At 41.0% G+C, this 24,787-nt stretch overlaps 2 protein-coding genes across 2 annotated transcripts; both read right to left on the reverse strand.

The window, feature by feature from the left end:
* Positions 1-8,893: 8,893 nt before the first annotated feature.
* eif3g (eukaryotic translation initiation factor 3, subunit G) lies at positions 8,894-15,846 on the reverse strand. Its single transcript, XM_034190869.1, has 10 exons — positions 15,731-15,846; positions 15,604-15,650; positions 11,859-11,947; positions 11,303-11,362; positions 11,115-11,219; positions 10,807-11,002; positions 10,613-10,723; positions 9,376-9,512; positions 9,071-9,177; positions 8,894-8,991 (listed from the first exon to the last, which is right to left on the reverse strand). Exons 1-10 carry the CDS (start codon positions 15,751-15,753, stop codon positions 8,976-8,978), a joined length of 891 nt encoding a protein of 296 aa, XP_034046760.1. The 5' UTR covers positions 15,754-15,846; the 3' UTR covers positions 8,894-8,975.
* A 2,467-nt stretch (positions 15,847-18,313) lies between these two features.
* Positions 18,314-22,100, reverse strand: LOC117527984 (eukaryotic translation initiation factor 3 subunit G-like). Its single transcript, XM_034190504.1, has 6 exons — positions 22,006-22,100; positions 19,855-19,949; positions 19,616-19,771; positions 18,802-18,938; positions 18,495-18,598; positions 18,314-18,418 (listed from the first exon to the last, which is right to left on the reverse strand). Exons 1-6 carry the CDS (start codon positions 22,098-22,100, stop codon positions 18,403-18,405), a joined length of 603 nt encoding a protein of 200 aa, XP_034046395.1. The 3' UTR covers positions 18,314-18,402.
* Between the last annotated feature and the right edge of the window lie 2,687 nt (positions 22,101-24,787).

A 24,787-nucleotide genomic window follows, 5' to 3' on the forward strand; every position in this document is an offset into this window, starting at 1 on the left:
GGTTGTAAAAGGAAACAAGGTGATGCAGCAGTTACAGCTCACACTGAACATGAATGCACAGACAGAATATGATGCTATATGACCCAAATGTTTATAGGGAGTGGAAACCTAGCATGAGTATACATATACACATCTTGTAGTAAATGTTAAACACGTCAGTGATAATGTACCGCGTCCACATTGTTTGAAGTGGCTCTTGTGACAATCCTGATATGGCAAAACGGACCATAGCAGTTTTGTAATGTAACGAAGTAGAATTTTGATGTATCTGTACTTTACTTTGTTATTTACATTTCTGGCGACTTTCACTTTTACTCCGCTACATTTTGTCAAAATGTATGCTTTTACTCTTGATAAATTTCTCTTAAACATCTTCGTTACTCATTACTACAATATAAAGGTAGAAGAAATTTGATTGGGCAGTGCCTGTTTGCAGAGGTGAAAGTCAGCCGGAGCTCAGCTGTACACTGGGAAGAGATCGTCCTTTACAGCCGGAGCGCAGCACTGTCCACCCCTGAAGCATCAGGTGCCATGTTTGACATAAAATGAGCTTTAAAAACAAAAAATATACACTCAACAAAAATATAAATGCAACACTTTTGGTTTTGCTCCCATTTTGTATGAGATGAACTCAAAGATCTAAAACTTTTCCACATCCACAATATCACCATTTCCTTCAAATATTCTTCACAAACCAGTCTAAATCTGATAGTGAGCGCTTCTCCTTTACTGAGATAATCCATCCCACCTCACAGGTGTGCCATATCAAGATGCTGATTAGACACCATGATTAGTGCACAGGTGTGCCTTAGACTGCCCACAATAAAAGGCCACTCTGAAAGGTGCAGTTTTGTTTTATTGGGGGGGGGGGGATACCAGTCAGTATCTGGTGTGACCACCATTTGCCTCATGCAGTGCAACACATCTCCTTCGCATAGAGTTGATCAGGTTGTCAATTGTGGCCTGTGGAATGTTGGTCCACTCCTCTTCAATGGCTGTGCGAAGTTGCTGGATATTGGCAGGAACTGGTACACTGTCGTATATGCTGGTCCAGAGCATCCCAAACATGCTCAATGGGTGACATGTCCGGTGAGTATGCCAGCCATGCAAGAACTGGGACATTTTCAGCTTCCAAGAATTGTGTACAGATCCTTGCAACATGGGGCCGTGCATTATCCTGCTGCAACATGAGGTGATGTTCTTGGATGTATGGCACAACAATAGGCCTCAGGATCTCGTCACGGTATCTCTGTGCATTCAAAATTCCATCAATAAAATGCACCTGTGTTCTCGTCCATAATAGACGCCTGCCCATACCATAACCCCACCGCCACCATGGGCCACTTCATCCACAACATTGACGTCAGAAAACCGCTCACCCACACGACGCCACACACGCTGTCTGCCATCTGCCCTGGACAGTGTGAACCGAGATTCATCCGTGAACACCTCTCCAATGTGCCAAACACCAGCGAATGTGAGCATTTGCCCACTCAATTTGGTTACGATGACGAACTGGAGTCAGGTCGAGACCCAGATGAGGACGACGAACATGCAGATGAGCTCCCCTGAGATGGTTTCTGACAGTTTGTGCAGAAATTCTTTGGTTATGCAAACTGATTGTTTCAGCAGCTGTCCGAGTGGCTGGTCTCAGACGATCTTGGAGGTGAACATGCTGGATGTGGAGGTCCTGGGCTGGTGTGGTTACACGTGGTCTGCGGCTGTGAATCTGGTTGGATGTACTGCCAAATTCTCTGAAACGCCTTTGGAGACGGCTTATGGTAGAGAAATGAACATTCAATACACGAGCAACAGCTCTGGTTGACATTCCTGCTGTCAGCATGCCAATTGCACGCTCCCTCAAATCTTGCGACATCTGTGGCATTGTGCTGTGTGATAAAACTGCACCTTTCAGAGTGGCCTTTTATTGTGGGCAGTCTAAGGCACACCTGTGCACTAATGGTGTCTAATCAGCATCTTGATATGGCACACCTGTGAGGTGGGATGGATTATCTCATCAAAGGAGAAGTGCTCACTATCACAGATTTAGACTGGTTTGTGAACAATATTTGAGGGAAATGGTGATATTGTGTATGTGGAAAAAGTTTTAGATCTTTGAGTTCATCTCATACAAAAGGGGAGCAAAACCAAAAGTGTTGCGTTTATATTTTTGTTGAGTGTATATAGAAGTTGACAGGCTGAATCTGCGCCCCCGCCAAGGAAGAGAAATGTTTGAACCGTCCGGACACGCACTGCATTCTTTATTTGAGAGCGCAAAGTTTGGTTGCTTTGCAGTGTTTGGTGGTGGTGACGCTTTTTTTTTTTTTTTTTACGTTTCCTTAAATTTGGCATAATTGTGTAGCTATAAATGGTCTGTTTCACAAGAGCCTGGCTGTTGTGTTTAACACAAAAGTGTGTGTGGATCTTTCCAGGAAAAGAATGGCAACTTTATTGACAGCTATCCATCCACCTGTTGCTTACCCATCTCATCACCAACACCTCTGCCAGATCTGGATCGAGCCTTTTATAGGGGCTGAGGCTCCCTCCTGGTTTCTCCATACACCACACTGGCTTTCTTTTTGTGTCCCTGTTTCACTCTCAACTTGTTTTGGATTTTACTTTTACTCAATACTTTAAGTACGTTTTATGAGAAATTTACTTTTGATATTTCCTGTCTTAAGACTTTTACTCAAGTAATATTTTAATGGTGTCTTTAACTTTTACCAAAGTAATTTCATGGTAAGATACTTGTACTTTTATTCAAGTATCACTTTGAGGTACTTCATACAAGACTGGACCATAGGGTGAGGAAACAAGATCATTATCAATTTTGGAATGAATTGAGGCTTTCATGTCTCACTCATCTTCCACGACTTACCTGGGATTAGGTCGTGGGGACAACAGCTCCAGCAGGGGACCCCAAAATTCCCTTTCCAAAGCTACATTAACCACCTCTGACTGGAGGATCCTGAGGCCTTCCCAGGCCAGTATGGAGACATAATCCACTTTGTCCTGGGTCTTTCCCAGGGTCTCCTCCCAGATGGACATCCCTGGAGCACCTCCCTAGGGAGTTGACCAGATGGCATCCTTACCAGATGCACGAACCACCTCAGCTGGCTCCTTTCAATACAAAGGAGATAATCTGAGCTCTTCACAAATGAGCTCTTCACCTTTATCTCTAAGAGACACCAACCACCCTCCTGAGGAAACCCATTTGGCAGCTTGTACCCACAATCTAGTTCTTTGGGCCATGATGCAACCTCATGAGGTGAGAGTAGGACTGCAGATTTACAGGCAGATCAAGAGCTTTGCCTTTTTGTCACAATAGTGTGGTAGAGTGAATGCAAGACTGACCTGCTGTGCCGATTCTCTTCCTGATCTCACACTTAATTGTCCCTCACTTGTGAACAAGACCCTGAGCTACTTGAACTTGTGCACTTGGGCCAAGACCTCATTCCCTAGCTCGAGAAAGCATCGGTTTCCTGCTGAGAATCATGGCCTCAGATTTAGAGATGCTGATGCTCAACCCAGCCGCTTCACTCTGCTGCAAACCGACCAGAGTGCTAGAGGTCACAGGCTGATGAAGCTACATCATCTGCAAAAAGCAGTGATGAGCCCCTCCTCCCCCTAAGTGCTATTTGCTAATGAATCACCAATGTCAATATGATGCTGCTGGACACGTTCTTTGGTGGCACTAGAGTCATTTTATATTCAGAATGCAATGCCCAGGATGTTGTTTTTCCAAATCCAGTTTGCCATCAGACACCCCAGGGTAGGTTGTCCCAGTGGTTATTGGGCACAAGGTGAAATAAACCCAAGACAGGACACCAGCCTATCCCAGGGCCACATATAGATCAAACATTTACAGTAGTGTTCAGAATAATAGTAGTGCTATGTAACTAAAAAGATTAATCCAGGTTTTGGGTATATTTCTTATTGTTACATGGGAAACAAGGTACCAGTAGATTCTCACAAATCCAACAAGACCAAGCATTCATGATATGCACAGGCTCTTAAGGCTATGAAATTGGGCTATGAGTAAAAAAAAAAAAAAAAGTAGAAAAGGGGGTGTTCACAATAATAGTAGTGTGGCATTCAGTCAGTGAGTTTGTCAATTTTGTGTAACAAACAGGTGTGAATCAGGTGTCTCCTATTTAAGGATGAAGCCAGCATCTGTTGAACATGCTTTTCTCTTTGAAAGTCTGAGGAAAATGGGATGTTCAAGACATTGTTCAGAAGAACAGTGTAGTTTGATTAAAAAGTTGATTGGAGAGGGGAAAACATATACGCAGGTGCAAAAATTATAGGCTGTTCATCTCCAATGATCTCCAATGCTTTAAAATGGACAAAAAAAAAAAAAAAAAAAACAGAGACGCATGGAAGAAAACAGAAAACAACCATCAAAATGGATAGAAGAATAACCAGAATGGCAAAGGCTCACCCATTGATCAGCTCCAGGATGATCAAAGACAGTCTGGAGTTACCTGTAAGTGCTGTGACAGAAGACACATGCGTGAAGCTAATTTATTTGCAAGAATCCCCCGCAAAGTCCCTCTGTTAAATAAAAGACATGCAGAAGAGGTTACAATTTGCCAAAGAACACATCAACTGGCCTAGAGAAATGGAGGAATATTTTGTGGACTGATGAGAGTAAAATTGTTCTTTTTGGGTCCAAAGGCCGCAAACAGTTTGTGAGACGACCCCCAAACTCTGAATTCAAGCCACAGTTCACAGAATGAATTTGGCTCATCTGGTGGAACTCTACGTGCTGGCCCAGGCTTTGCGGTTGCAGGATGCGGGACTTCTCTCTGTTCCCAGGGTGAAGAAGAAGTCAGCAGGTCAAAAAGTCTTTTTGTATCGTGCACCCTGCGACCGTGAGGCAGTCTGAGTCTGTGGACATTTTTAAGTCAAGACTCAAAACCTATTTTTATTCTCTTTCTTATGGATAGTTTTTATTTTTGTTTTATTCTTTTACTTCTGTTTTTATTTATGTATTTGATTTTTTTTATTAATTTCTAATTATTTATTCAATTTTATGTTGACTTGTTTTATGTAAGGCGCCTTGAGACGGCTTTTGCTGTGATTTGGCGCATTATAAGCTAATTAAATAAAATTAAATGGGTGTTTCAACAAGACAATGACCCCGAGCAGTAAACGAGCAAAATCTTGGTTCCAAACCAACAAAACTGCCTCGCCGATGTGAAGAATGAAAAACTGTGGTTATACAACTAATACTAGTTTAGTGATTCACAGGATTGCTAAAAAGCAGTTTGAACATAATAGTTTTGAGTTTGTCACATCAACAGCAGATGCTACTATTATTGTGAACACCCCCTTTTCTACTTTTTTTTTTACTAATAGCCCAATTTCATAGCCTTAAGAGTGTGCATATCATGAATGCTGCGTCTTGTTGGATTTGTGAGAATCTACTGGTACCTTGTTTCCCATGTGTGGCAGGTTGGTGCACGGCTTACCTTTAAGGTGAAGCTGGGCGGCGCCAACAGGGTCTTTAAAGCGCGCAGGGCGCGCTCACAGATATACCACCTGGAGTGGGCTTGTGGTGGTGGCATGCTGCAGGTTCTGTGCCAAATTGTTTGGCCACATTTGCATTAGACTCTAAGGGTTCCAGTCGTTCTTACAGGTTAGTTTTGTGCTTTTCTGTAGCCTCGGTTGACATTGGCATTACTTAATTGCATGTGTCTCGGGTTCAGGGCAGCAGTCTGGCTGGAATGTTTGATTTCTGGTTGTTGGGAGTGCATGTTGTCGGGCATGCGTCGTGGGCTCGGGGCTCTCTCCTGTGGTAAGTTCGTTCATGGTTTTGCTGGCTTGTATGCTGTGTCACAGCTAATATTAAATTCTGCTTTAGAGCCTGAGTTGTTGTGGGCTCTTTCCTCCTTCTGCTGTCCACGGGTGCATGCGCCTACACTGGCAAGTAAGATTTCAACTACACCGGCTGAGTTGATATGGTTGTTTTTTTCTAATTGCCCTTGTCTTGTGTTTAAGCACAAGGAACCATCGTGTGCAGACTGTGTTTGAGTGGCCATCTCCTATTAAGGGGCCGTTGCTTCATCCACATTTCATCAGTTGCCAACAGCTGTGTATATTGGTTTGCAGAGGACGCCCTGTGCGGGTGCTGTTGGCGCACTATACGGGATTGATTTCACCCGCTGTGATTGATGCGGTGGGGTGAGGGGTTATTCCTCCTCAGCTGAGTTTGATGCATGTTTGGTTTTTTTTTTTTTTGTATTAATTTGGTTTCTTTGGCTGAGTTGGACTCTTGCTCACCCACATTAATTCGGTTGAAGCTGAATAATTTAACTTGGTTAAGTGCAATAGGATATTGATGGAAAGCTGAATAATTTCATTCAGTTAAGCGCAATATAAGATCTGGTTGAAATTGAATGAGACAATGCTGTGTAATAAGGTGAATGTGAAAAGCAGTACTGCGAGATTTGTAATGTTTGTATTTTTAAGCTAATTTGATAAATATAACGTGATCAGTACACCTCTGTTTCTCATACCTTGCGCAGCCTCCTGTTAGGGATTGGGCTTTGATTGGTCCCAGGGCCATATCCCTGGGTGGCATTGTCGGCCCTTCTTTTAAAATTGGAATTATAGTGTTTTTAATTAGGATAAACAACCCTAGCCCAGGAGCGAGACTCCACTTCGCCGCATATGTAACACTAAGAAATATACTCAAAACCTGGATTAATGTTTTTATTCACATAGCACTACTATTATTCTGAACACTGTGTATCGCATACCAGGTATCATGGATCAGTTTGGATATGTCAAAATACTTGAAGCGGTCAATGTTGCCTTATGCTGAAGAGGACATGCCCTTGAAGTAGGTGTTTCAACAAGACAATGACCCCAAGCACACTAGTAAATGAGCAAAATCTTGGTTCCAGGGAGGCTGTGCAAACTCCACAAAAGGACCAGGCATGAAGCAATCCCATGACATTGCTGTGAGGCAACAGTGCTAACCGCTAATCCACTGTTACACCTTTGGAATCAGCCAGTACAAAACAGGCACCCCTGTAATGTTGAACAGTATGTTCATTCACATTTAACTATTTAAATGAGTGCTGAGCAGCATGCACCTTCATTACCGTTTACCTACCAGCGACAAGTCAATGCCATCAACAGAAAATCCACTTTACACTGCTTTCTTTACACCTGTAGTTTACATAGTAATCTCATCGGGAACTTTCTCATGACTACCATGGTTATTTGTTGAAACCCTGGGTGAAGCATGTCTTAAGCCTGGTTCACACGACAGGATTTTAAAATTATTTTTAGGTTTCCAAAACCTTAGGTTTCCAAAACCTGAGAGACCACACACACGTGGAGATAAAATATAGATCTAACAGGTTTGGTCGTGTGTTCAGCCACACAGTAAAGACACCACACACAGATTTCACACATGAACATTCCCAGGTCAGACAGGAAATCTCGCAAAATCTCTCGATTAAACTTGACTTCAGAGTAAACAAATGGAGATACTTTGTGGACCATTTAAAATGGGTTAAAAACAATAGAAAGAGTTCTTTAAGGAGTGGAGACAACGTGACCACTGGACTTTCTGGTAAGTCAGAACAGCTGTTTTGATTTTATTTTCCGCTCCATGCGTCCGTCACCTCGCTTTCTGATAGGCTACACATCATATTCAGCAGGTTGTGTGCTCGTCTGTGGTCGAGGGACACGGACACACACACAGGGCCAAGACAATCCAACATGTTGAATATGCCCAATTAGCACTCACAGCACCTCTGACGTCCTTCCGAGCAGATCAGAGTGCTCTTAACACACCACATATGGCAGGAATATCTGATGAGATTATCTTTAGCATCATGATTATTGGGGCATCCTTAAGATTGTCAGAAGCGGCCTAATTATCCTGCCCTGTGAACCAGGGCTTAGTTGTGCTTAACAGTCGGGTGGTCTTGCGCTCCGTATGAAACTTAACATTACTTGGTGGATGAAAGCACCAAATGACTAGGGCGAACCCCCCCCCCCCCCCCAAAAAAAATATACCATGAAAAATAGAAAGGTAATGAGTTAACAGGTTTTAAAAAAGGAATAGTTTGGACCACATGCCATGCTTAGTTATGTTACTGGGTAACATCTGTCACATGTCAGAATCCAATGAACGTTGATCTTGTTTGACCTTTACTTTGGAGACCAAACATTCAACACAGTCAAAACTATTCCATTTATTAATCCTATTAGCTCAACCAATAATTTTCATCACCTTTTATCACTTTTTGGAGCAACTTTATCTTTTAACCCCTGTACAAAATAAAATTGACCTTTGTCACCATTATAGCTGTTTTTACACCATAACATTCAGTCAGATTGTCCAAACTACACCCTTTTGGAATCTTTATGATCAGGCAAATAATGTGGTATAATTTTCAATATGAATGGAGCATCTTTTAATTTTGACCTCTGTGTAATTGAAAATTCAACTGGCCAATTTTTTTTTTTTTATTCAAAAGATTAATGTCTAAGGAGTATTTGCCTCAAATTTTGTGCTTGTATCACCATTTGAAGGGTTGATTCAGTTATCTGCTAGACTACTGATTTTTAGACTAAATATAATTTTGGACTATTCGCAATTGATACATTTTAAAAAGCAAACTACAGAATTATTAAGATTGTTAAAGCCTATGAAGATGTCAGAAGCATTTGCATATATTGCCAAACACCCTTTCCAATTGTTGGATGTGAACTCCAGAAACTGTTTCCAGAAACTGTTATTCCTTGTAAAATCAAGTCCACTGGATTCCTTTAATCTAATAACAAATTTTCTGTCATGCAAAGTGATTTGAGAAATCAAAAAAACAAAAAAAAAAAAAAAGCTTTGCAACTTGAAAAATGAGGCGACTGCGAGAAGCTGAAGCCTTTATTTTGGTAAGAGCCACATTTCAGTTAAAAAAAAAAAAATCTGGCATGGAATATTCTGGTTGTCATCAGTTGTTTGACGGCCTGCAATGAAGAGTTTAAATAATATCAGTAACCAAAAATAAACATGTTTTAAAGATTTAATCCTGACAACATGACTTACTTGGCCCATTCAACATTAAGAATAAGATGATCGTATCCAAATCCCGACACTCCTGCGATGGCTCTGGCTGCATCCTCCCGACGATGGAAACTGATGAAGGCAAAGCCCTGGAGGAGGAAGGACAAAAGAAAAATGACAAAAACACACCATTAGTCATGATTGTTAAGCGAGACCTCAAGAAAGCATTTGCCATTTTTCATGAGTCCACAAGATTGAAGTCTCAAGTCAGTTGGACATACATTGAAGTTGACCATGCATGCCTGTTGTACACTAGATGTAATCTCACAACATTCTTAAAACCTGACCTTGGACTGTCCCGTGTTCTTGTCCTTGGCCAGATAGATCCTGGAGATGGACCCAAATGGTCTGAAGAGCTCCTGTAAATCTGTCTCACGAGTGTCTTCAGACAGATTGGTCACACGGATGGTGGCATTGTCATCAGCTGTCAGGAAGATAGTCACATTGTTAATGTTTTTTTTCCATATTCTTCGGAATACAAGTCACATCTTTTTTCTGTATGACGCGCTCAATTTAACTGTTTAATAAGACAGGAATCAGCACATGTGCACACCACACCCTGTGCTGTTACTTAGCATAAGGACTTTTAAATTCCAAAAGTAAGCAATCTGGTCAAACATGTCAGACAATGTACTAGATGCAAATTGATGCAGACTGGACAACAGAAATTGTCAGATGGACACCGATGACAACACAGATTAGTGAATCGTGGATTTACATAGTAATGTCTCAACTTGGGGTAACAGAAGTACTGTTGAATTTCAAATATAAGCAAGTTCAATAAACCCTTTCTATTAATCAAAAACAATATTTACGTTTTAAGAGAAGAAGTTGTGCAAATCAAGAAATATTTGTAGATCACCTTCTGTCCATCTGCAGGTATTAATGAGACAAATGCAACTCCATAGAAAGTTAGCGGACGTTAGCATGCATGCTAATGTCTTGTAAATGACTCCAGAGATGTTATCAGGTTACATAAACAGCATTTCCAGTTTTGGAATTGTTTATTTCTCGCTACCTTTTAAATAACAGAGGTTATATTTAGACACAAACAAAAATGGAGTTTTACAGCTAGCTACCAGCCTGCGATGTCACCATGCTAACATCTGCAAAATGGCTTGTAAATTTTCAATTTTAGAAGTGTTTATTTCTCACCAGCTTTTACATAATATATGAGAAACGTATATAAACAAACAAAACTAAGCAATTTTGGAGAGAGCAGCCACTGACGTCACAGTGCTGCTTAAATAATAGATTGAAACAGAATGTGACTTTTGGACCTTTTATAATCAGTCAAGCTTAGCCATCTTTGAACTTGTCCAAGGTCTGTGACCCAAGAATGTTTACTGAAAATCTAAAGACTCTGGCAGTAATAGGACTGGACTTATGCTGAGCTCAGACAGACGCAAAGTCTTCGCAACACCCGATGGCCATACTTGATGGCCTCGGGTAAAATAAAAATGGATATACTTCAGAAAACACAGTACATCAGCTCTACACTTAAAGGACAGACGACAGACACACCTCTGCGGTTGGGCTGCATGGACTCTCCTCTTCGTGTGCCTCCATCCCTCAGACTTGGGGGAACATACTTGCCAGTCTTATTCTGCACTGGCTGTGCAGGTTCTGGTTCAGCTGGTGAAAGGAGGCAACTTTTAGAACAAGTAGCTGAAACATTGTAGTGTCTCAAAATAATGTCACTGTGCACCAATTCATACCGGAGCCAGCAGGTTTCTCCTTATCTCCAGTAGAAAGTCCGAGCTGTTCAGCCAGCTCCTTCTGCATGGGGCCCAAAGTGTCCTTGTAAGGACAGCGGGTGGTCCAATGATCGCCTTTGCATATACGGCAAGACACAATCTTCTGTCCTTTCAGCTTGCTCATGGGATCCTCATCCTGGTCTTGGGCATTCAAGTCCTGCAAGAGGTAAGGTAGAACTCATCAACAAGCTGACCCGAGTTAAACAGAACATCAGCAGTATGCCTGCAAAGAGCAGCACAAAAACTACACTCTCACTCAGAGTCTTCACCTCTTTGCTGGAGATAAAAGTCATGAAGACATCATCACTGACTGTGGTAGTGGCAACATTGGGGCCAGGTGCATCAAACTCGGAGTTCCCAAATTTCTTCCAGTTCTAATGGAACAAAATATTTCATGAGCTCTGACAGTGGCTTCAGTTTCACTGCGCTAATTTCCAAATCATGGTTCTAAGCAGACCTTTCTCCTGGCAACTGCTTTGGAGGCTTTTCTCGTTTCAATCTTGAAGGTCCGGACAATCTAGAGAACAAACAGGTAACAGCTTAAAAACCTGCAGAGCCAAACCATTTTCATTCCACTGAAGATTTCTGAACAGCTTAAAAATAGCACAAATAACCATCATGCTGTTTACCCAAGACCTGAGCACCACTTTCAGTGACCATTTTACTTTAACAGTGTGTCTAAATATGCCACATGTACACAAGAACTGGACCAAAGATTTGATCTTGATCTCAAACCTTAACTTACTTAATTTTGAGAAGGAAAAAAAATAACTATGTCTTTGGCTGACCCCCAATCATTCCAACACATCCAGACAAAATGATTTTGCTCAAAGAGATAGATGGATCAACACACAGGACCAAACAACCCCATTTACAAAAAGTGGGGCAATCTTTGAGTGCACATCTCTGTAAAGACTGTCTGATAAAGTTCTACAACAGACAAACATTTCAGGAAATTTCATCATAACCTCTGCCATCAGATGGAGGAGGTGACGATTCTGAGATCCGATTACCTTAAATCGTTTTCCGTCCTCATCGATCTTGTATTCTGTGATAGTTTTAATGTTTCCTTTAATTGTTTCTTTGGGTGACGGTAGTGTGCCTGTGAACAGAGTGGCCACTCCCTTGAAATTGACACTCAGCAGAAGATGAGAAATACAAACAACTTATCAATGGTGAAGATTTAAGTTTGCACTGGTTTCCCATAACATGAACTTAGAACAGACACCACTTAACTAATTGTAACAACAGCACCGAAGCATTTGCATTCCACAGCAAGATTTTTGAACAGCTTAAAAACGGCACAGATAACCATCATGCTGTTTAGCCAAGACCTCAGTGCCACTTTCAGTAATACTTTTACTGCAATTGTGTCTAAATATCCCACATGTACACAAGCAGAATGAAAAAAAAAAAGAAATTGCAGCCACAACCATTTAACTACTGTGTTTTCTAATCCAGTTTTACACATGACACGTAAATCTAATAATTTACATTAATTAAGACTGATCTGCACTTTATCCTCATTTCAATTAAGGACAGAAGAAACCCCTTCCTTTTTTTCTGGTATTCACCCTATTGAGGTTTCAAATCCCACAAAACTTCAGCAAGTTCACCGCTCTGCAAAACGTCATTAACATTGAGAAATGCACTGAGACGGTCTGATAAGGCTGCAATTTAACCGCTGGACACAGACAACAGCATTAACATTGCAACATAAAACTCTGTATATTGTGCCTAAAACTGTAGTGAATATATTATCTGGGTTTTGAGACATTATTATTGTGTTTGTTTTATGTAAACATGCAAGAAGCTCAGGTTGTTTGTTATTTTCCAGTGGGAATCGCTGGGAGTCGTGATCGCTTCCTGTTCATGTCATTCTGGGGGAAAGTGAAGTTTGCTCTCTTAATGTCCTGTTTATTGTCCTTCACAACACTGTTTGTCCTGTTTGTTCCAGAGTTATATAAGACGTCTGAAAATCAGTTTGCGTTTATGAAGATTCACGCAGGTTAAATGTAGCAGACAGAATATTTGGAATATTGTTTTAGCAAGTTTTCAGGCTCTCATGCATGCAATTTCAATTTATTTTAATTTATATAGCACCAAATCACAACAAGGTTGCCTCAAGGTGCTTCACACAAGTAAGGTCTAACCTTACCAAGCAGTCTCTTATTAACGTGATGAAAAACCTAAAAAAATAATAAAATACATTTTGGTAGAATAATGTTCATTTACAATTGTGGTCATGTAGTTTCTCTATACAGAGTGGCTATACACCCAACCGTTGGTTCAATAATGTAAATACGCAAGCATATACGCCCAACCACAACCAACCAACGAGCACACTGGTAAGTTCACTCCCGGTTTCAATGCGGGGAAAAAGTGCTGATATTTTCTTGCTGGCTGCGGGAGGGTTTGCAGCCCGCGGAGGGGCTGTGATCTAAAGTGGTTCCGTTTGGCTCATCACACCCAGGGAACTGTGTCAAACTAACACCATCTTATAGGCAACTAGCAGGATTTTGTTCATAAAAACTGTTTTGTTGTCGTTGACAGGCTTCCGTTCAAAATGCTTATGAAATTTGTCTGCTTTCATCCATTGCGGTTTTTTTTCGCAGTAATTAAAATATGGTGCCGTTAAATGTGTCAAACATACGCCGCTTTTCACGCCGCAATAGAGCCTTTAAAAAGTGGTACAAAAAACGTAGTTTAGATGCACAAAATGTGTCAAATACGAGGTATCTTATAAAAATAACTGGCAGTTTTATAAAAAAAAAACTATATGGATTTGATTGACATGCAATTACACCAATCATGCTTGAACCCTCGTGCGCATGCGTGAGTTTTTTCACGCGTCGGTGATGTGGTCCCGCCCTCTCCGCTGAATTCCTTTGTTTCACACGCTGCTCAAGACGGCGCGCGTTGCTTTATCAAACTTTTTTCTGGACCTGTGAGGAATATCCAAGTGGACACTATTCGAGAAATTCAGCTGGTTTTCGGTGAAAAGTTTAACGGCTGATGAGAGATTATGGGGTGTTTCTGTCGCTGTAAGGACTTCCCACGGAGCGGGACGTCCTGCAGCGCTTCCAGGCGCCGTCGTCGGCCTGTTTCAAGCTGAAATCATCCTAATTTAAGGCTCTGTTGACCCAGGACGTCATGAGAGAACAGAGAAGATTCAGAAGAGGCCGGCATGAGGAGTTTATGCAGACATTCCACTGTTTAAGGACATTTTGTAATGAAAGACGTGCGCGCAAATTCGCCGAGTCATTTCCGTGACGACTCAGTGAATCTGTGTGCGCCGCGACAGGAAAAACACCTCCATGTTGAAAACCATTAGTAAAATTCAGGCGGCTTTTGATGGCTTTCAACAAGTAACTGAGAAATTGTTTTAACAGCTTGGGCATGTTCCAACTTGTCCGTTAAGGTTTCCAACGGAGGTGTATTTCCTGTCGCGACCCCCCGCGGTCAGGTCCGGCCCGACATGCGACTCTGCCTGCACGTTCTTTCATTACAAAATGTCCGTTAACAATGGAATGTCCGAATAAACTCCTCATGCCGACTTCTTCTGAAAGTTCTCTGTTCTCTGACGACTTACTGGGTCAACAGAGCCTGAAATGTGGAAGTTTTCAACTTGAAACAGCGAGACGCTGCTGCCTCGAAACGCAGATCGCCGTCAGGCGCCGTGGGCCGTCCTTACGGCGACACTACCAGACCAAAATCTTTCAGCCGTTAAAATTTTTACCGAAAACCAGCTGAATTTATCGAATGGTGTCCACTCAGTTGTGCCTTACAGTTTTGAAAAAATTTTGATCAAACAAAGCAGCAGTCTCTGAGCCATTCCTAAACAATGAAAAAAAATTGACAAGAAGGTGGGCGACTCCTCACTCAAAGACTGCTCACGGGCGAATGACGTAACCGACAGGCGTGAAAAAACTCTCGCATGCCCACGAGGGTTCAAGCATGTCTGATGTAATCACACGTGATTCAAATCCATATGGTTTTTGAAAAAAATAATAAGATCGGATACTTTTCTAATAGACCTCGTACATGATCACGGTTGGGCAAATAAGGAAAGACATTTATCTGTCCAACGGTTGGGCATGTAATGTTCAATGTATGACTTATCTGCCCAACAGTTGGGCAAATAGCATTTGCCTTCTCTATACGTCCTTTTCCACCACACAGAACTAGTACTACTCGGCTTGACTGTTTTTTGTTTTTGCTTTTCCATTAGGCATAGTACTTGGTACTTGTGTTGTTTAGACTGTAGCAACTTTCTTGCTCGCAAGGGATAACGGGACGTCTCAATAGGGCCAATAAGCAGTATGATTAATACGCTGCTTTTATTTGAATGAAACAAGATCTTGCAGTCATTTCATTGTGAAGAGACTTTACATCAGACATTTCCGTTTACGACTGTGCCATTTTTGTTGGAACGAACGATATGGCAAACAGCCTTACAGTAAATCAATAGCTTTCTTCCGATGCTTACAAAAACAAGGGAGAGAAATGATGTCAGCTTGAAATGTATTCACCGTAGACGTCAGTTTAGGTCACCACTGACAGGCCAAAGCGTGTCAACACCCTTCAAGTAATAAACGCGTAATTTCCGACAACCGCCCAGACACATAACTCAGGCTACAGCAAATTTTTAGTATGACGTATAGTTAAAACTTCAACATAATTAATGCGCAGTTTAACCACGTGGAACTGTAAGGGTTACGCTAACATTAGCCAACTAGTTAGCTTTTTCAGACTTACCTTCGTCTCCCTCCTCCTCGACTTGGTCCGCCCAGCTGGGCTTGGAGCTGCGAAACAGATTCATGCACAAGTTTAAACAAACGTACAATACAAACACGAAGTTTTAGGTGGTCAAAAGATAACTCACTCGTCGTATTCAATCGACGGCATCCTCAAGGCATTAGCTTAGCTTCGGCGTTTGAAGAACCGCACTCTTCTGTCGAGTTTATTGGCGGTTTGCAAACCGATACGGTGCATTACCGCCACCAAGTGTTTGGGTGTGGAACATTCACGGAGTTTGACGTATGAGGAAATGGACACATTTTTATTTTATTTTTTAGGAAATGGACTGCATTCTACTGAATAACCCTGTTCCTTTTAAATATGCAATTACATGCCCCCAACACTGGAGATGCGTCAGGAAGAGCATCTGGCATAAAACTGCCAAATACCAATGCAGACCTGCTCTATCCGCTGTGGCGACCCTGAACAAAACAGGACCAGCTGAATGGACACTGATATCATCTAATATTCTTCTTTAGGTTTGTCTCTCCAGTAACACGCGCTCACGAGTCTCCCTTCTGCTGCATATCAAACATTGACCATTTTCATCTTTTCCAATGATGCTGAGTATGATTTAAACCTGTGTGACCAGTACATAGTCGTGTGATTACTTCTTCCCTGTGACTCCCATCTCCTTGATCCAAACTGTCTGAATTTTAAGTAAAAACCAACCCTTAGTATCCTTGCCCCATATGCTTTTGCCATGCTTTGTTCATTGTCAAGTTTTTGCAAGATCTGTTAGTATGTTTTGTTTTTGTCATCATTGCATTTTTGACCTCATGTGACCTTAATTTGCATTTTATTGCATGAAATAAGTGTTTGGTACAATAAAAAAGACCTTAATATTTGGTACAGAAACCTTTGTTTGCATTTACAGAGCTCAGACGGTTCCTGTAATTCTTGACCAAGTTTACACACACTGCAGCAGGGATTCTGGTCCACTCCTCCATACAGATCTTCTCCAAATCTTTCAGGTTTCGCATTTCAGCTCCCTCTAAACATTTTGTATTGGATTCAGGTCTGGAGACTGGCTCGGCCACTCCAGGACCTTGAAATGCTTCTTACAGAGCCCCTCCTTAGTTGCCCTCGCTGTGTGTTTGGGGTCATTGTCATGCTGGAAGACCCAACCATGACCCATCTTCAATGCTCTTACTGAGGGAAGGAGGTTGTTTGCCAAAATCTCGCAATACATGGCCCCATCCATCCTCCCTTCCCGTCCTGTCCCCTTTGCAGGAAAGCACCTCCAAAAATGATGTTTCCACCCCCTGCGTCACAGTTGGGATGGTGTTCCTGTGGTTGTTCTCATCCTCTAAACACAACACGTGGAGTTGATACCAAAAAGCTCTATTTTGGTCTTATCTGACCACATGACCTTCTCCCATATCTCCTCTGGATCATCCAGATGGTCACTGGTGAACTTCAAAAAGGCCTGGACATGTGCTGGCTTGAGCAAGGGGGACCTTGCTGCCCTGCAGGATTTTGAACCATGACAGTGTATAGTGTGTTACTAATGTAATCTTTGTGACTACCATCGTAGTTAATCGACGGCATCAACCAGGTCCTCTTGTGGCGTTCTGAGCTTTCTCTGAGTCACCCTTACCCCACAAGGTGAGATCTTGCATGGAGTCCTAGACTGAGAAAGATTGAGTCATTCTGTTTCTTACATTTTCTAATAATTACCCCAACTGTTGTTATCCTCTCACCAAGCTGCTTGCCTGTTGTCCTCTAGCCCATCCCAGCTTTGTGCAGGTCTACAATTTTGTTCCTGGTGTCCTTAGACAGCTCTTTGGTCTTGGCTATGGCCATGGTTGGAGTGTGTAGACAGGTTTCTTTTATATAGGTAACAAGTTCAAACAGGTGCAATTAATACAGGTAAAGAGTGCAGAATAGGAGGGCTTCTTAAAGAAAAATTAAGAGGTCTGTGAGAGCCTACCTTGCTGGTTGGTAGGGTATCAAATACTTATTTCATGCAATAAAATGAAAATTATATATAAAAAAAGTGATTTACAGAATTTTTATTTTTTTATTCTGTCTCAGTTAAAGTGTACCTATGACAAAAATTACAGACCTCTCCATTGTAGGTGGAAAAACTTGAAAAATCGACAGTGGATCAAAAACTTATTTGCCCCATAGGAGTGTCTTTCCAAATCATGTCCCATCAACTGAATTTTCCCCAGGTGGACTCCAATTAAGCTGTAGAAACATCTCAAGGATGATAAGTAGAAACAAGATGCATCTTAACTCAATTTTGAGTTTAAAGGCAAAGGCTGTGAATACTTATGTACATGTGATTTCTTAACCCCCCCCCCCAAATAGTCATTATGGGGTATTATGTGTAGAATTTTGAGACAAATAATTAATTTAACCCATTTTGGAATAAGGCTGTAACATAAAAAGTGGAAAAAAAAATCCAGTGCTGTGAACATTTTCTGGATGCACTTTACATCTATTTTTGTTTGAATAAAAATTTTATTTTAGAATAAATATAATTTTGGACTGATTACAATTGACACATTTTGAAAAGCAAACTACAGAAGTATAATTAAGATTGTTAAAGCCTATGAAGATGTTAGATCCATTTGTTTATATTGTCAAACACCCTTTCCAGTTGTTGGATGTGAACTCTGTACTTCAGAGATTATCTGTTATTCCTTGACAAATCAGGTGATTCTGAAAAGCTGAAGAATTTATTTTGGTAAGAGCCACATTTCAGTTCAACAAAATCTGGCATCATCATGGAATATTCTGGTTGAGTCATCAGTTGTTTGACAGCCTGCAACGAAGAGTTTAAATAATATCAGTAACCAAAAACATGCTTTAAAACACTTAATCCTGACAACATGACTTATTTGGCCCAGTCAACATTAAGACGAGGATCGTATCCAAAACCCGACACTCCTGCGATGGCTCTGGCTGCGTCCTCCCGACGACTGAACTTAATGAAGGCAAAGCCCTGGAGGAGGAAGGAGAGAAAGAAGAATGACAAAAACACACCATTAGTCATGGTGGTTAAGTGAGGCCTCAAGAAGTATTTGATATTTTTCATGAGCCCATGAAATTGAGGTGTCTCAAGTCAGTTGGAAATAGATTAAAGTTGATCATGCATGCCTGTCGTACACTAGATGTAATATCACATTTTTAAAAACAAGTCCTAACCTTTGACTGTCCCGTGTTCTTGTCCTTGATCAGATAGATCCTGGAGATAGATCCAAATGGTCTGAAGAGCTCCTGTAAATCTTTCTCACGAGTGCCTTCAGACAGATTGGTCACATGGATGGTAGCGTTGTCATGAGCTGTCAGGAAAAAGGTCACATTGTTCATGTTTTCCATATTCTCTAGAATACAAGTCACATCTTTTTTTCTGTACGACAACCTCAATTTAACTGTTTAATAAGACAGGAATCAGCACATGTGCACACCACAGCCTGTACTGTTACTTAAAATAAGGACTTTTAAATTCCAAAAATAAGCAAGCTGGGCAAATGTGTCAGACGATGTACTGGATGCAAATTGATGAGTTTGGACAACAGAAATTGTCAGATGGACACCGATGACAACAAAAAAGAACTGAATAATGGAATTATATAGGACTCGCTCAACTTGTGGTGTGTAACAAGTACTGTTGAATTCCAAAAATAAGCAAGATGGTCAAATGTACAATAGGCAATAAATCTGGATGTTATTTGATGCAGTTTGAACAAAAATAGAGATTGCTAGACCACCACAACAAAAACACGAATCCATTTTTATTTTTGATTCAACTCTTAATTGCAGATTTCATGTACTATTTTTATTATTGGAACTGATTCTTTCATTCTTAGAATTTACTTTGCATAGTGCTTTGATTCCTGGGTAAGTCCCATATAAATAGTTACTACTACTACCAACAACAACAACTACTACATGTGTTTTTTTTGGTATGCAAGGCACAGGACCTCCAAAACTAGTTAAAAAATAAAAAAGGACATACAAAATACAGTACATCTACACTGAAAGGACAGATGATAGACAACATCTCTGCGGTTGGGCTGCATGGATTCTCCTCTTCGTGCGCCTCCATCCCTTAGACTTGGGGGCACATACTTGCCAGTCTTATTTTGCACCGGCCGTGCAGGTTCTGGTTCAGCTGGTGAAAGGAGGAAACTTTTAGGACAAGCAGCTGAAATGTTGTAGTGTCTCAAAATAATGCCACTGTGCACCAATTCATACCACAGCCAGCAGATTTCTCCTTATCTCCAGTAGAAGGTCCGAGCTGTTCAGCCTGCTCTTTCTGCATTGGGCCCAGAGTGTCCTTGTAAGGACAGCTGAGTGAAATTATATTGTTTAAAAAAAAACTTTTGAAGCGCCCAAATCCCCATCATTTTGCACAACTACTTTCATTTATATCTCTATTACATATAGTATTTTTTCATTCATTTCATTTATTTATTTATTTCATTCATTTAAAAGAAAAAAAACAGAAAAGCAGAAATAAAGCATCTCCATTACCAGAATGAAAAGGAGCAGAGAGAAGAACAAGTCTTTTATTTTCTGCCCCTTTTTACAATACAATCTTTCAATATCCAGCGTCATTTTTCAACATTATTTAACAGATTGTATTTCTTTAAACTTGTCACATACCACTGACTTATTTCATAATTATGACCATTATTAAATAGATTACATCTCTGACAGGTTACATTTTTAAACTTAAAACATTTTATACATTATTAACAAATTACGTTTTTTTTTTTGTTTTGTTTTTTTTTTACTTCCTTACAGCCCACTAACTTATTTTATAGTTTCATACTTACTTAATACATCTAGTTTGATACGTTTTTTAAATAATTTAAGCGACCTTAATTCTTTAATTTCTTTGCTGAGATTGTTCCATAATTTTACACCATTTACTGCAATACTCTGTTCTTTTACTCTGGTTCTGTATCTTGGTTTTCTAAAGACTTCTATTCCTTTCAGTTTATAACTACTTACTCTTTTCTCAAACATATTTTGAATGTTTGTTGGTAAAGCATTTTTATTAGCTTGGTACATTGTAATATTTTCAAATCGACCAAATCACGAAATTTAAGTACCCTGTACTTAATGAACAATGGATTAGATGGATCTCTAAAACCACTGTTGCTAATCACCCTTAAAGCCCTTTTCTGCAGAATAAACAAAGGTTGTATATAAGTTGTATATGTTGATCCCCAGATTTCTACACAATAAGTTAAATATGGCAGCAGTCACATGACAGCAGTCACATTATGGTCCCCACACATACGTCATAAAATTTCTGACCAATCAGATGAATTCTTTATCATTTTAATGATCAAAAAAAAAAAATTTCATAAGAAGAGTGGGAAATTAATGTTTTCTGTAGGTTTTATCAGATAAAGTAGGCATTGTACATCATAGTACAGAAACAGCATTAGTGAAGGTTACAAATGATCTTCTTATGGCCTCGGACAGTGGACTCATCTCTGTGCTTGTTCTGTTAGACCTCAGTGCTGCTTTGATACTGTTGACCATAAAATTTTATTACAGAGATTAGAGCATGCCATAGGTATTAAAGGCACTGTGCTGCGGTGGTTTGAATCATATTTGTCTAATAGATTACAATTTGTTCATGTAAATGGGGAATCTTCTTCACAGACTAAAGTTAATTATGGAGTTCCACAAGGTTCTGTGCTAGGACCAATTTTATTCACTTTATACATGCTTCCCTTAGGCAGTATTATTAGACGGTATTGCTTAAATTTTCATTGTTACGCAGATGATACCCAGCTTTATCTATCCATGAAGCCAGAGAACACACACCAATTAGCTAAACTAAAAGTTTTTCCTTCCCACTGTAGCCAAGTGCTTGCTCACAGGGGGTCGTTTTGACCGTTGGGGTTTTACATAATTATTGTATGGCCTTGCCTTACAATATAAAGCGCCTTGGGGCAACTGTTTGTTGTGATTTGGCGCTATATAAAAAAATTGATTGATTGATTGTTTTTAAGCTAGTCCCTCTTTAACTTTGTATTGGTTTCCCATAACATGAACTTAGAACAGACAACGCTTAGCAAATTGTACAGTAACTACAGCACCCAAGACAGCTGAGCCACAATCTTAATTTCTGACAACGGCCCAGGCACATAACTCAGGTTACAGCAAATTTTAATATGACCTATAGTTAAAACGTCAACATAATTAATGTGCAGTTTAACCACGCGGAACTCTAAGGGTTATGCTAACATTAGCTAGTTAGCTTTTTCAGCCTTACCTTCGTCTCTCTCCTCAAAATACGGATTTGCAAATACTTTTGCTACAATAATGGCTCCATACACTGGAGCCGTAAAACAGATTCATGCACAACTTTAATCTAAAACTCACTCGTATTTAATCAACGGCATCCTCAAGGATTTGAAGAACCGCCTTCTTCTTCTTCTGTCAAGTTTATTGGCGATTTCCAAACCGACACAGTGCATTACCGCCACCACATGTTTGGGGGTGGAACATTAATTGAGTCTGACGAATGAGGAAATGGAGAGATAAGGCGAGAAAAAGTCCTTTTAAATATGCTGATTAATGCTGCCATTGAATTTGAATAGATGAGGATGGACAGTGAGGATGCCACACTCCACATAGACACAGCTACAGTGAGACGGGCATTCAAGAAAGTTAACCCTCGTAAGGCTCTCGGGCCCGACGGCATCCCAGGGCGGGTGCTGAGAGTCTGTGCTGACCAACTCGCCGAGGTGTTTACCAACATCTTCAATCTGTCACTGAGCTTGTCTATTGTGCCCACTACCTTCAAGACCTCCACCGTTGTTCCTTTCCCAAAGACCCCCACAGCAACCTGCCTAAATGACTTTCGGCCCATAGCACTCACATCTGTCATCATGAAGTGCTTTGAGTGGATCATTAAGAAACATATCTGTGCCTCCCTCCCCGACACCCTAGACGCCCTGCAGTTCGCATACAGAGCAAACAGGTCGACAGAGGACACCATTGCTCTGGCAGTTCACACCTCCCTCAGACATCTGGAGAAGGGGAATACATATGTGAGAATGCTCTTCACTGATTACAGCTCAGCATTCAACACCATAATCCCCTCCAAACTGGTCACCAAGCTCACTGCCCTAGGCCTGGAGAAGTCCATATGCTGCTGGATCTTGGACTTCCTCACTAACAGACCACAGGTGGTGAGAATCGGCAGACACTCCACACTTGTCCTCAGCACGGGGACTCCTCAGGGCTGTGTTCTCAGTCCACTTCTCTACTCCGTCTTCACATATGACTGTACAGCCAAGCACTGCTTGACACCACCATCACCACCACCACCATCTTGGGCCTCATCACTGACAACGACAAGACTGCCTACAGAGATGAGGTGAAATCACTGACCAGCTGGTGCCAGGAGAATAACCTCTCTCTGAACGTCAGCAACACTAAGGAGATGATAGTGGACTTAAGGAGACAGCGCGGAGGTCAGCACTCCCCCATCCACATCAACAACATCGAGGTGGAGCAGGTCAGCAGCTTCAAGTTCCTCGGCGTCCACATCACCGAGGACTTATCCTGGACCTTACATGCAGACACTGTGGTTAAGAAAGCCCAGCAGAGACTATACTTCCTGAGAAGGCTGAAGAAGTTTGGCATGAACACCACCATCCTCACGAACTTCTACAGGTGCATCATCGAGAGTGTGCTGACAGGCTGCCTCACAGTGTGGTACGGGAGCTGCACCAGCCAGAGTCAGAAAGCACTGCAGAGGGTGGTGTGCACAGCTGAGGACCTCACTGGCAGCAGTCTTCCCACCATCCAGGACATTTACCACAGTCGGTGCCAGCGTAAGGCACACAGCATCATTAACGATCACACTCACCCCACAAAAGGACTACTCAAACTGTTACCCTCTGGCAGGAGGTATAGGAGCCTGCCAGCCCGTACCAAAAGACTCAGGAACAGTTACTATCCACAGGCTGTCAGACTACTGAACTCGAAATAACACAGAACTATGATAATAACACTGCACTAATCCACTTCTTTAACATTATATGTCTATTGCTGTTTTCAATGTGACTGTATCTTGTATGTCACCACCTTACCTTTCATAACTCATCTCAGTTTTTACTATTTATTATTACCTGTGCAATAACTTGCTACACAACTGTGCAATATGTCGTGCAATACTATGTGCAATATGAACAATACTACAACCTGTGAATACTACAACCTGACTACTGCTGACTATTATTATTATTATTATTATTTAATAATTTTTTATATGCTTATATTTTCAGTATTATATTGCATGCTATTAGTACTTCCTGCGAGTTTGAACAGTCCTTCTCATCCTAAGCATTTCATTGTACTGTTGACTCTGTGTTAACCTGCATATGATCAATAAATTATCTTGTATCTTGTAACGTATAGACCAGGGGTGGACAATTAATTTTTACAATGGGCCACATAGGGAACCTGAATTGTGCCCGAGGGCCACACCATCGATAACTCGGCTGTCTCCCATTACAAAGTTTACAAAAAATTACCTATTTAATAGCTTTTATAGGTAATTTTTATTATTGTAATAATATGTAAATATGTAAATATACCTAAATAAACCTCTCTAATGATTTGGAACACACAAGCTTGACATTTTTAATATATGTAATAATAATCACAGACCTCATGAGGGCCGGACAGAGATATGCAAAGGGCCACATGTGGCCCCCGGGCCACAGTTTGCCCAGGTCTGGTATAGACCCTCGCTCAAGTGATCTCCTGCATACCACAAAACCAAACCAACAACTGATCTGAGAAACCACACGAGACAGTAGATTAACCCCACATACAGCCCTCCATCACAAGCGCAAACACAGCGCAATTGGGCATGACAGTCACACAACGGGTCAAAGATAAACCTTTCATGTAGATATATTTACAACAATACATAAGTTTTATCTTACCATAAAAGTCCATATCTTAACATAAAATTCTGTGTGGAAACTGGATGCTAGCCCAGGGCCGTATATAGGAATGTGAAAGAGGGGGTTCTGTTGTGTGTTGGGGGGTGTGGCTGGATATTTTGGTGTTCTTTTCTTTTCTTTGCTCTTCAGGTGGCATGGAAACTGATTTGTCTGTGGAGAAGGTGCTGGCTGAAGAGTCCTCA

This window comes from Thalassophryne amazonica, chromosome 16 (genome assembly GCF_902500255.1).
Source record: "Thalassophryne amazonica chromosome 16, fThaAma1.1, whole genome shotgun sequence".
NCBI lineage: Eukaryota > Metazoa > Chordata > Actinopteri > Batrachoidiformes > Batrachoididae > Thalassophryne > Thalassophryne amazonica.

Bases quoted from the DNA above. Each gene is read 5' to 3' on its own strand.
- eif3g (XM_034190869.1), bottom strand. From the start codon at position 15,753: ATGCCGTCGATTGAATACGACGA. The intron at 15,651-15,730 runs GTGAGTTATCTT...TCTGTTTCGCAG, and splicing joins CCGTCGATTGAATACGACGA to CTCCAAGCCCAGCTGGGCGG. The intron at 9,513-10,612 runs GTGTGTCTGTCG...TCTTCCTGACAG, and splicing joins CATGCAGCCCAACCGCAGAG to CTGATGACAATGCCACCATC.
- LOC117527984 (XM_034190504.1), bottom strand. From the start codon at position 22,100: ATGCACTGTGTCGGTTTGGAAATCGCCAATAAACTTGACAGAAGAAGA. The intron at 19,950-22,005 runs GTGAGTTTTAGA...AATTTCACTCAG, and splicing joins ATGCCGTTGATTAAATACGA to CTGTCCTTACAAGGACACTC. The intron at 18,599-18,801 runs GTTAGGACTTGT...TTCCTCCTCCAG, and splicing joins AGAACACGGGACAGTCAAAG to GGCTTTGCCTTCATTAAGTT.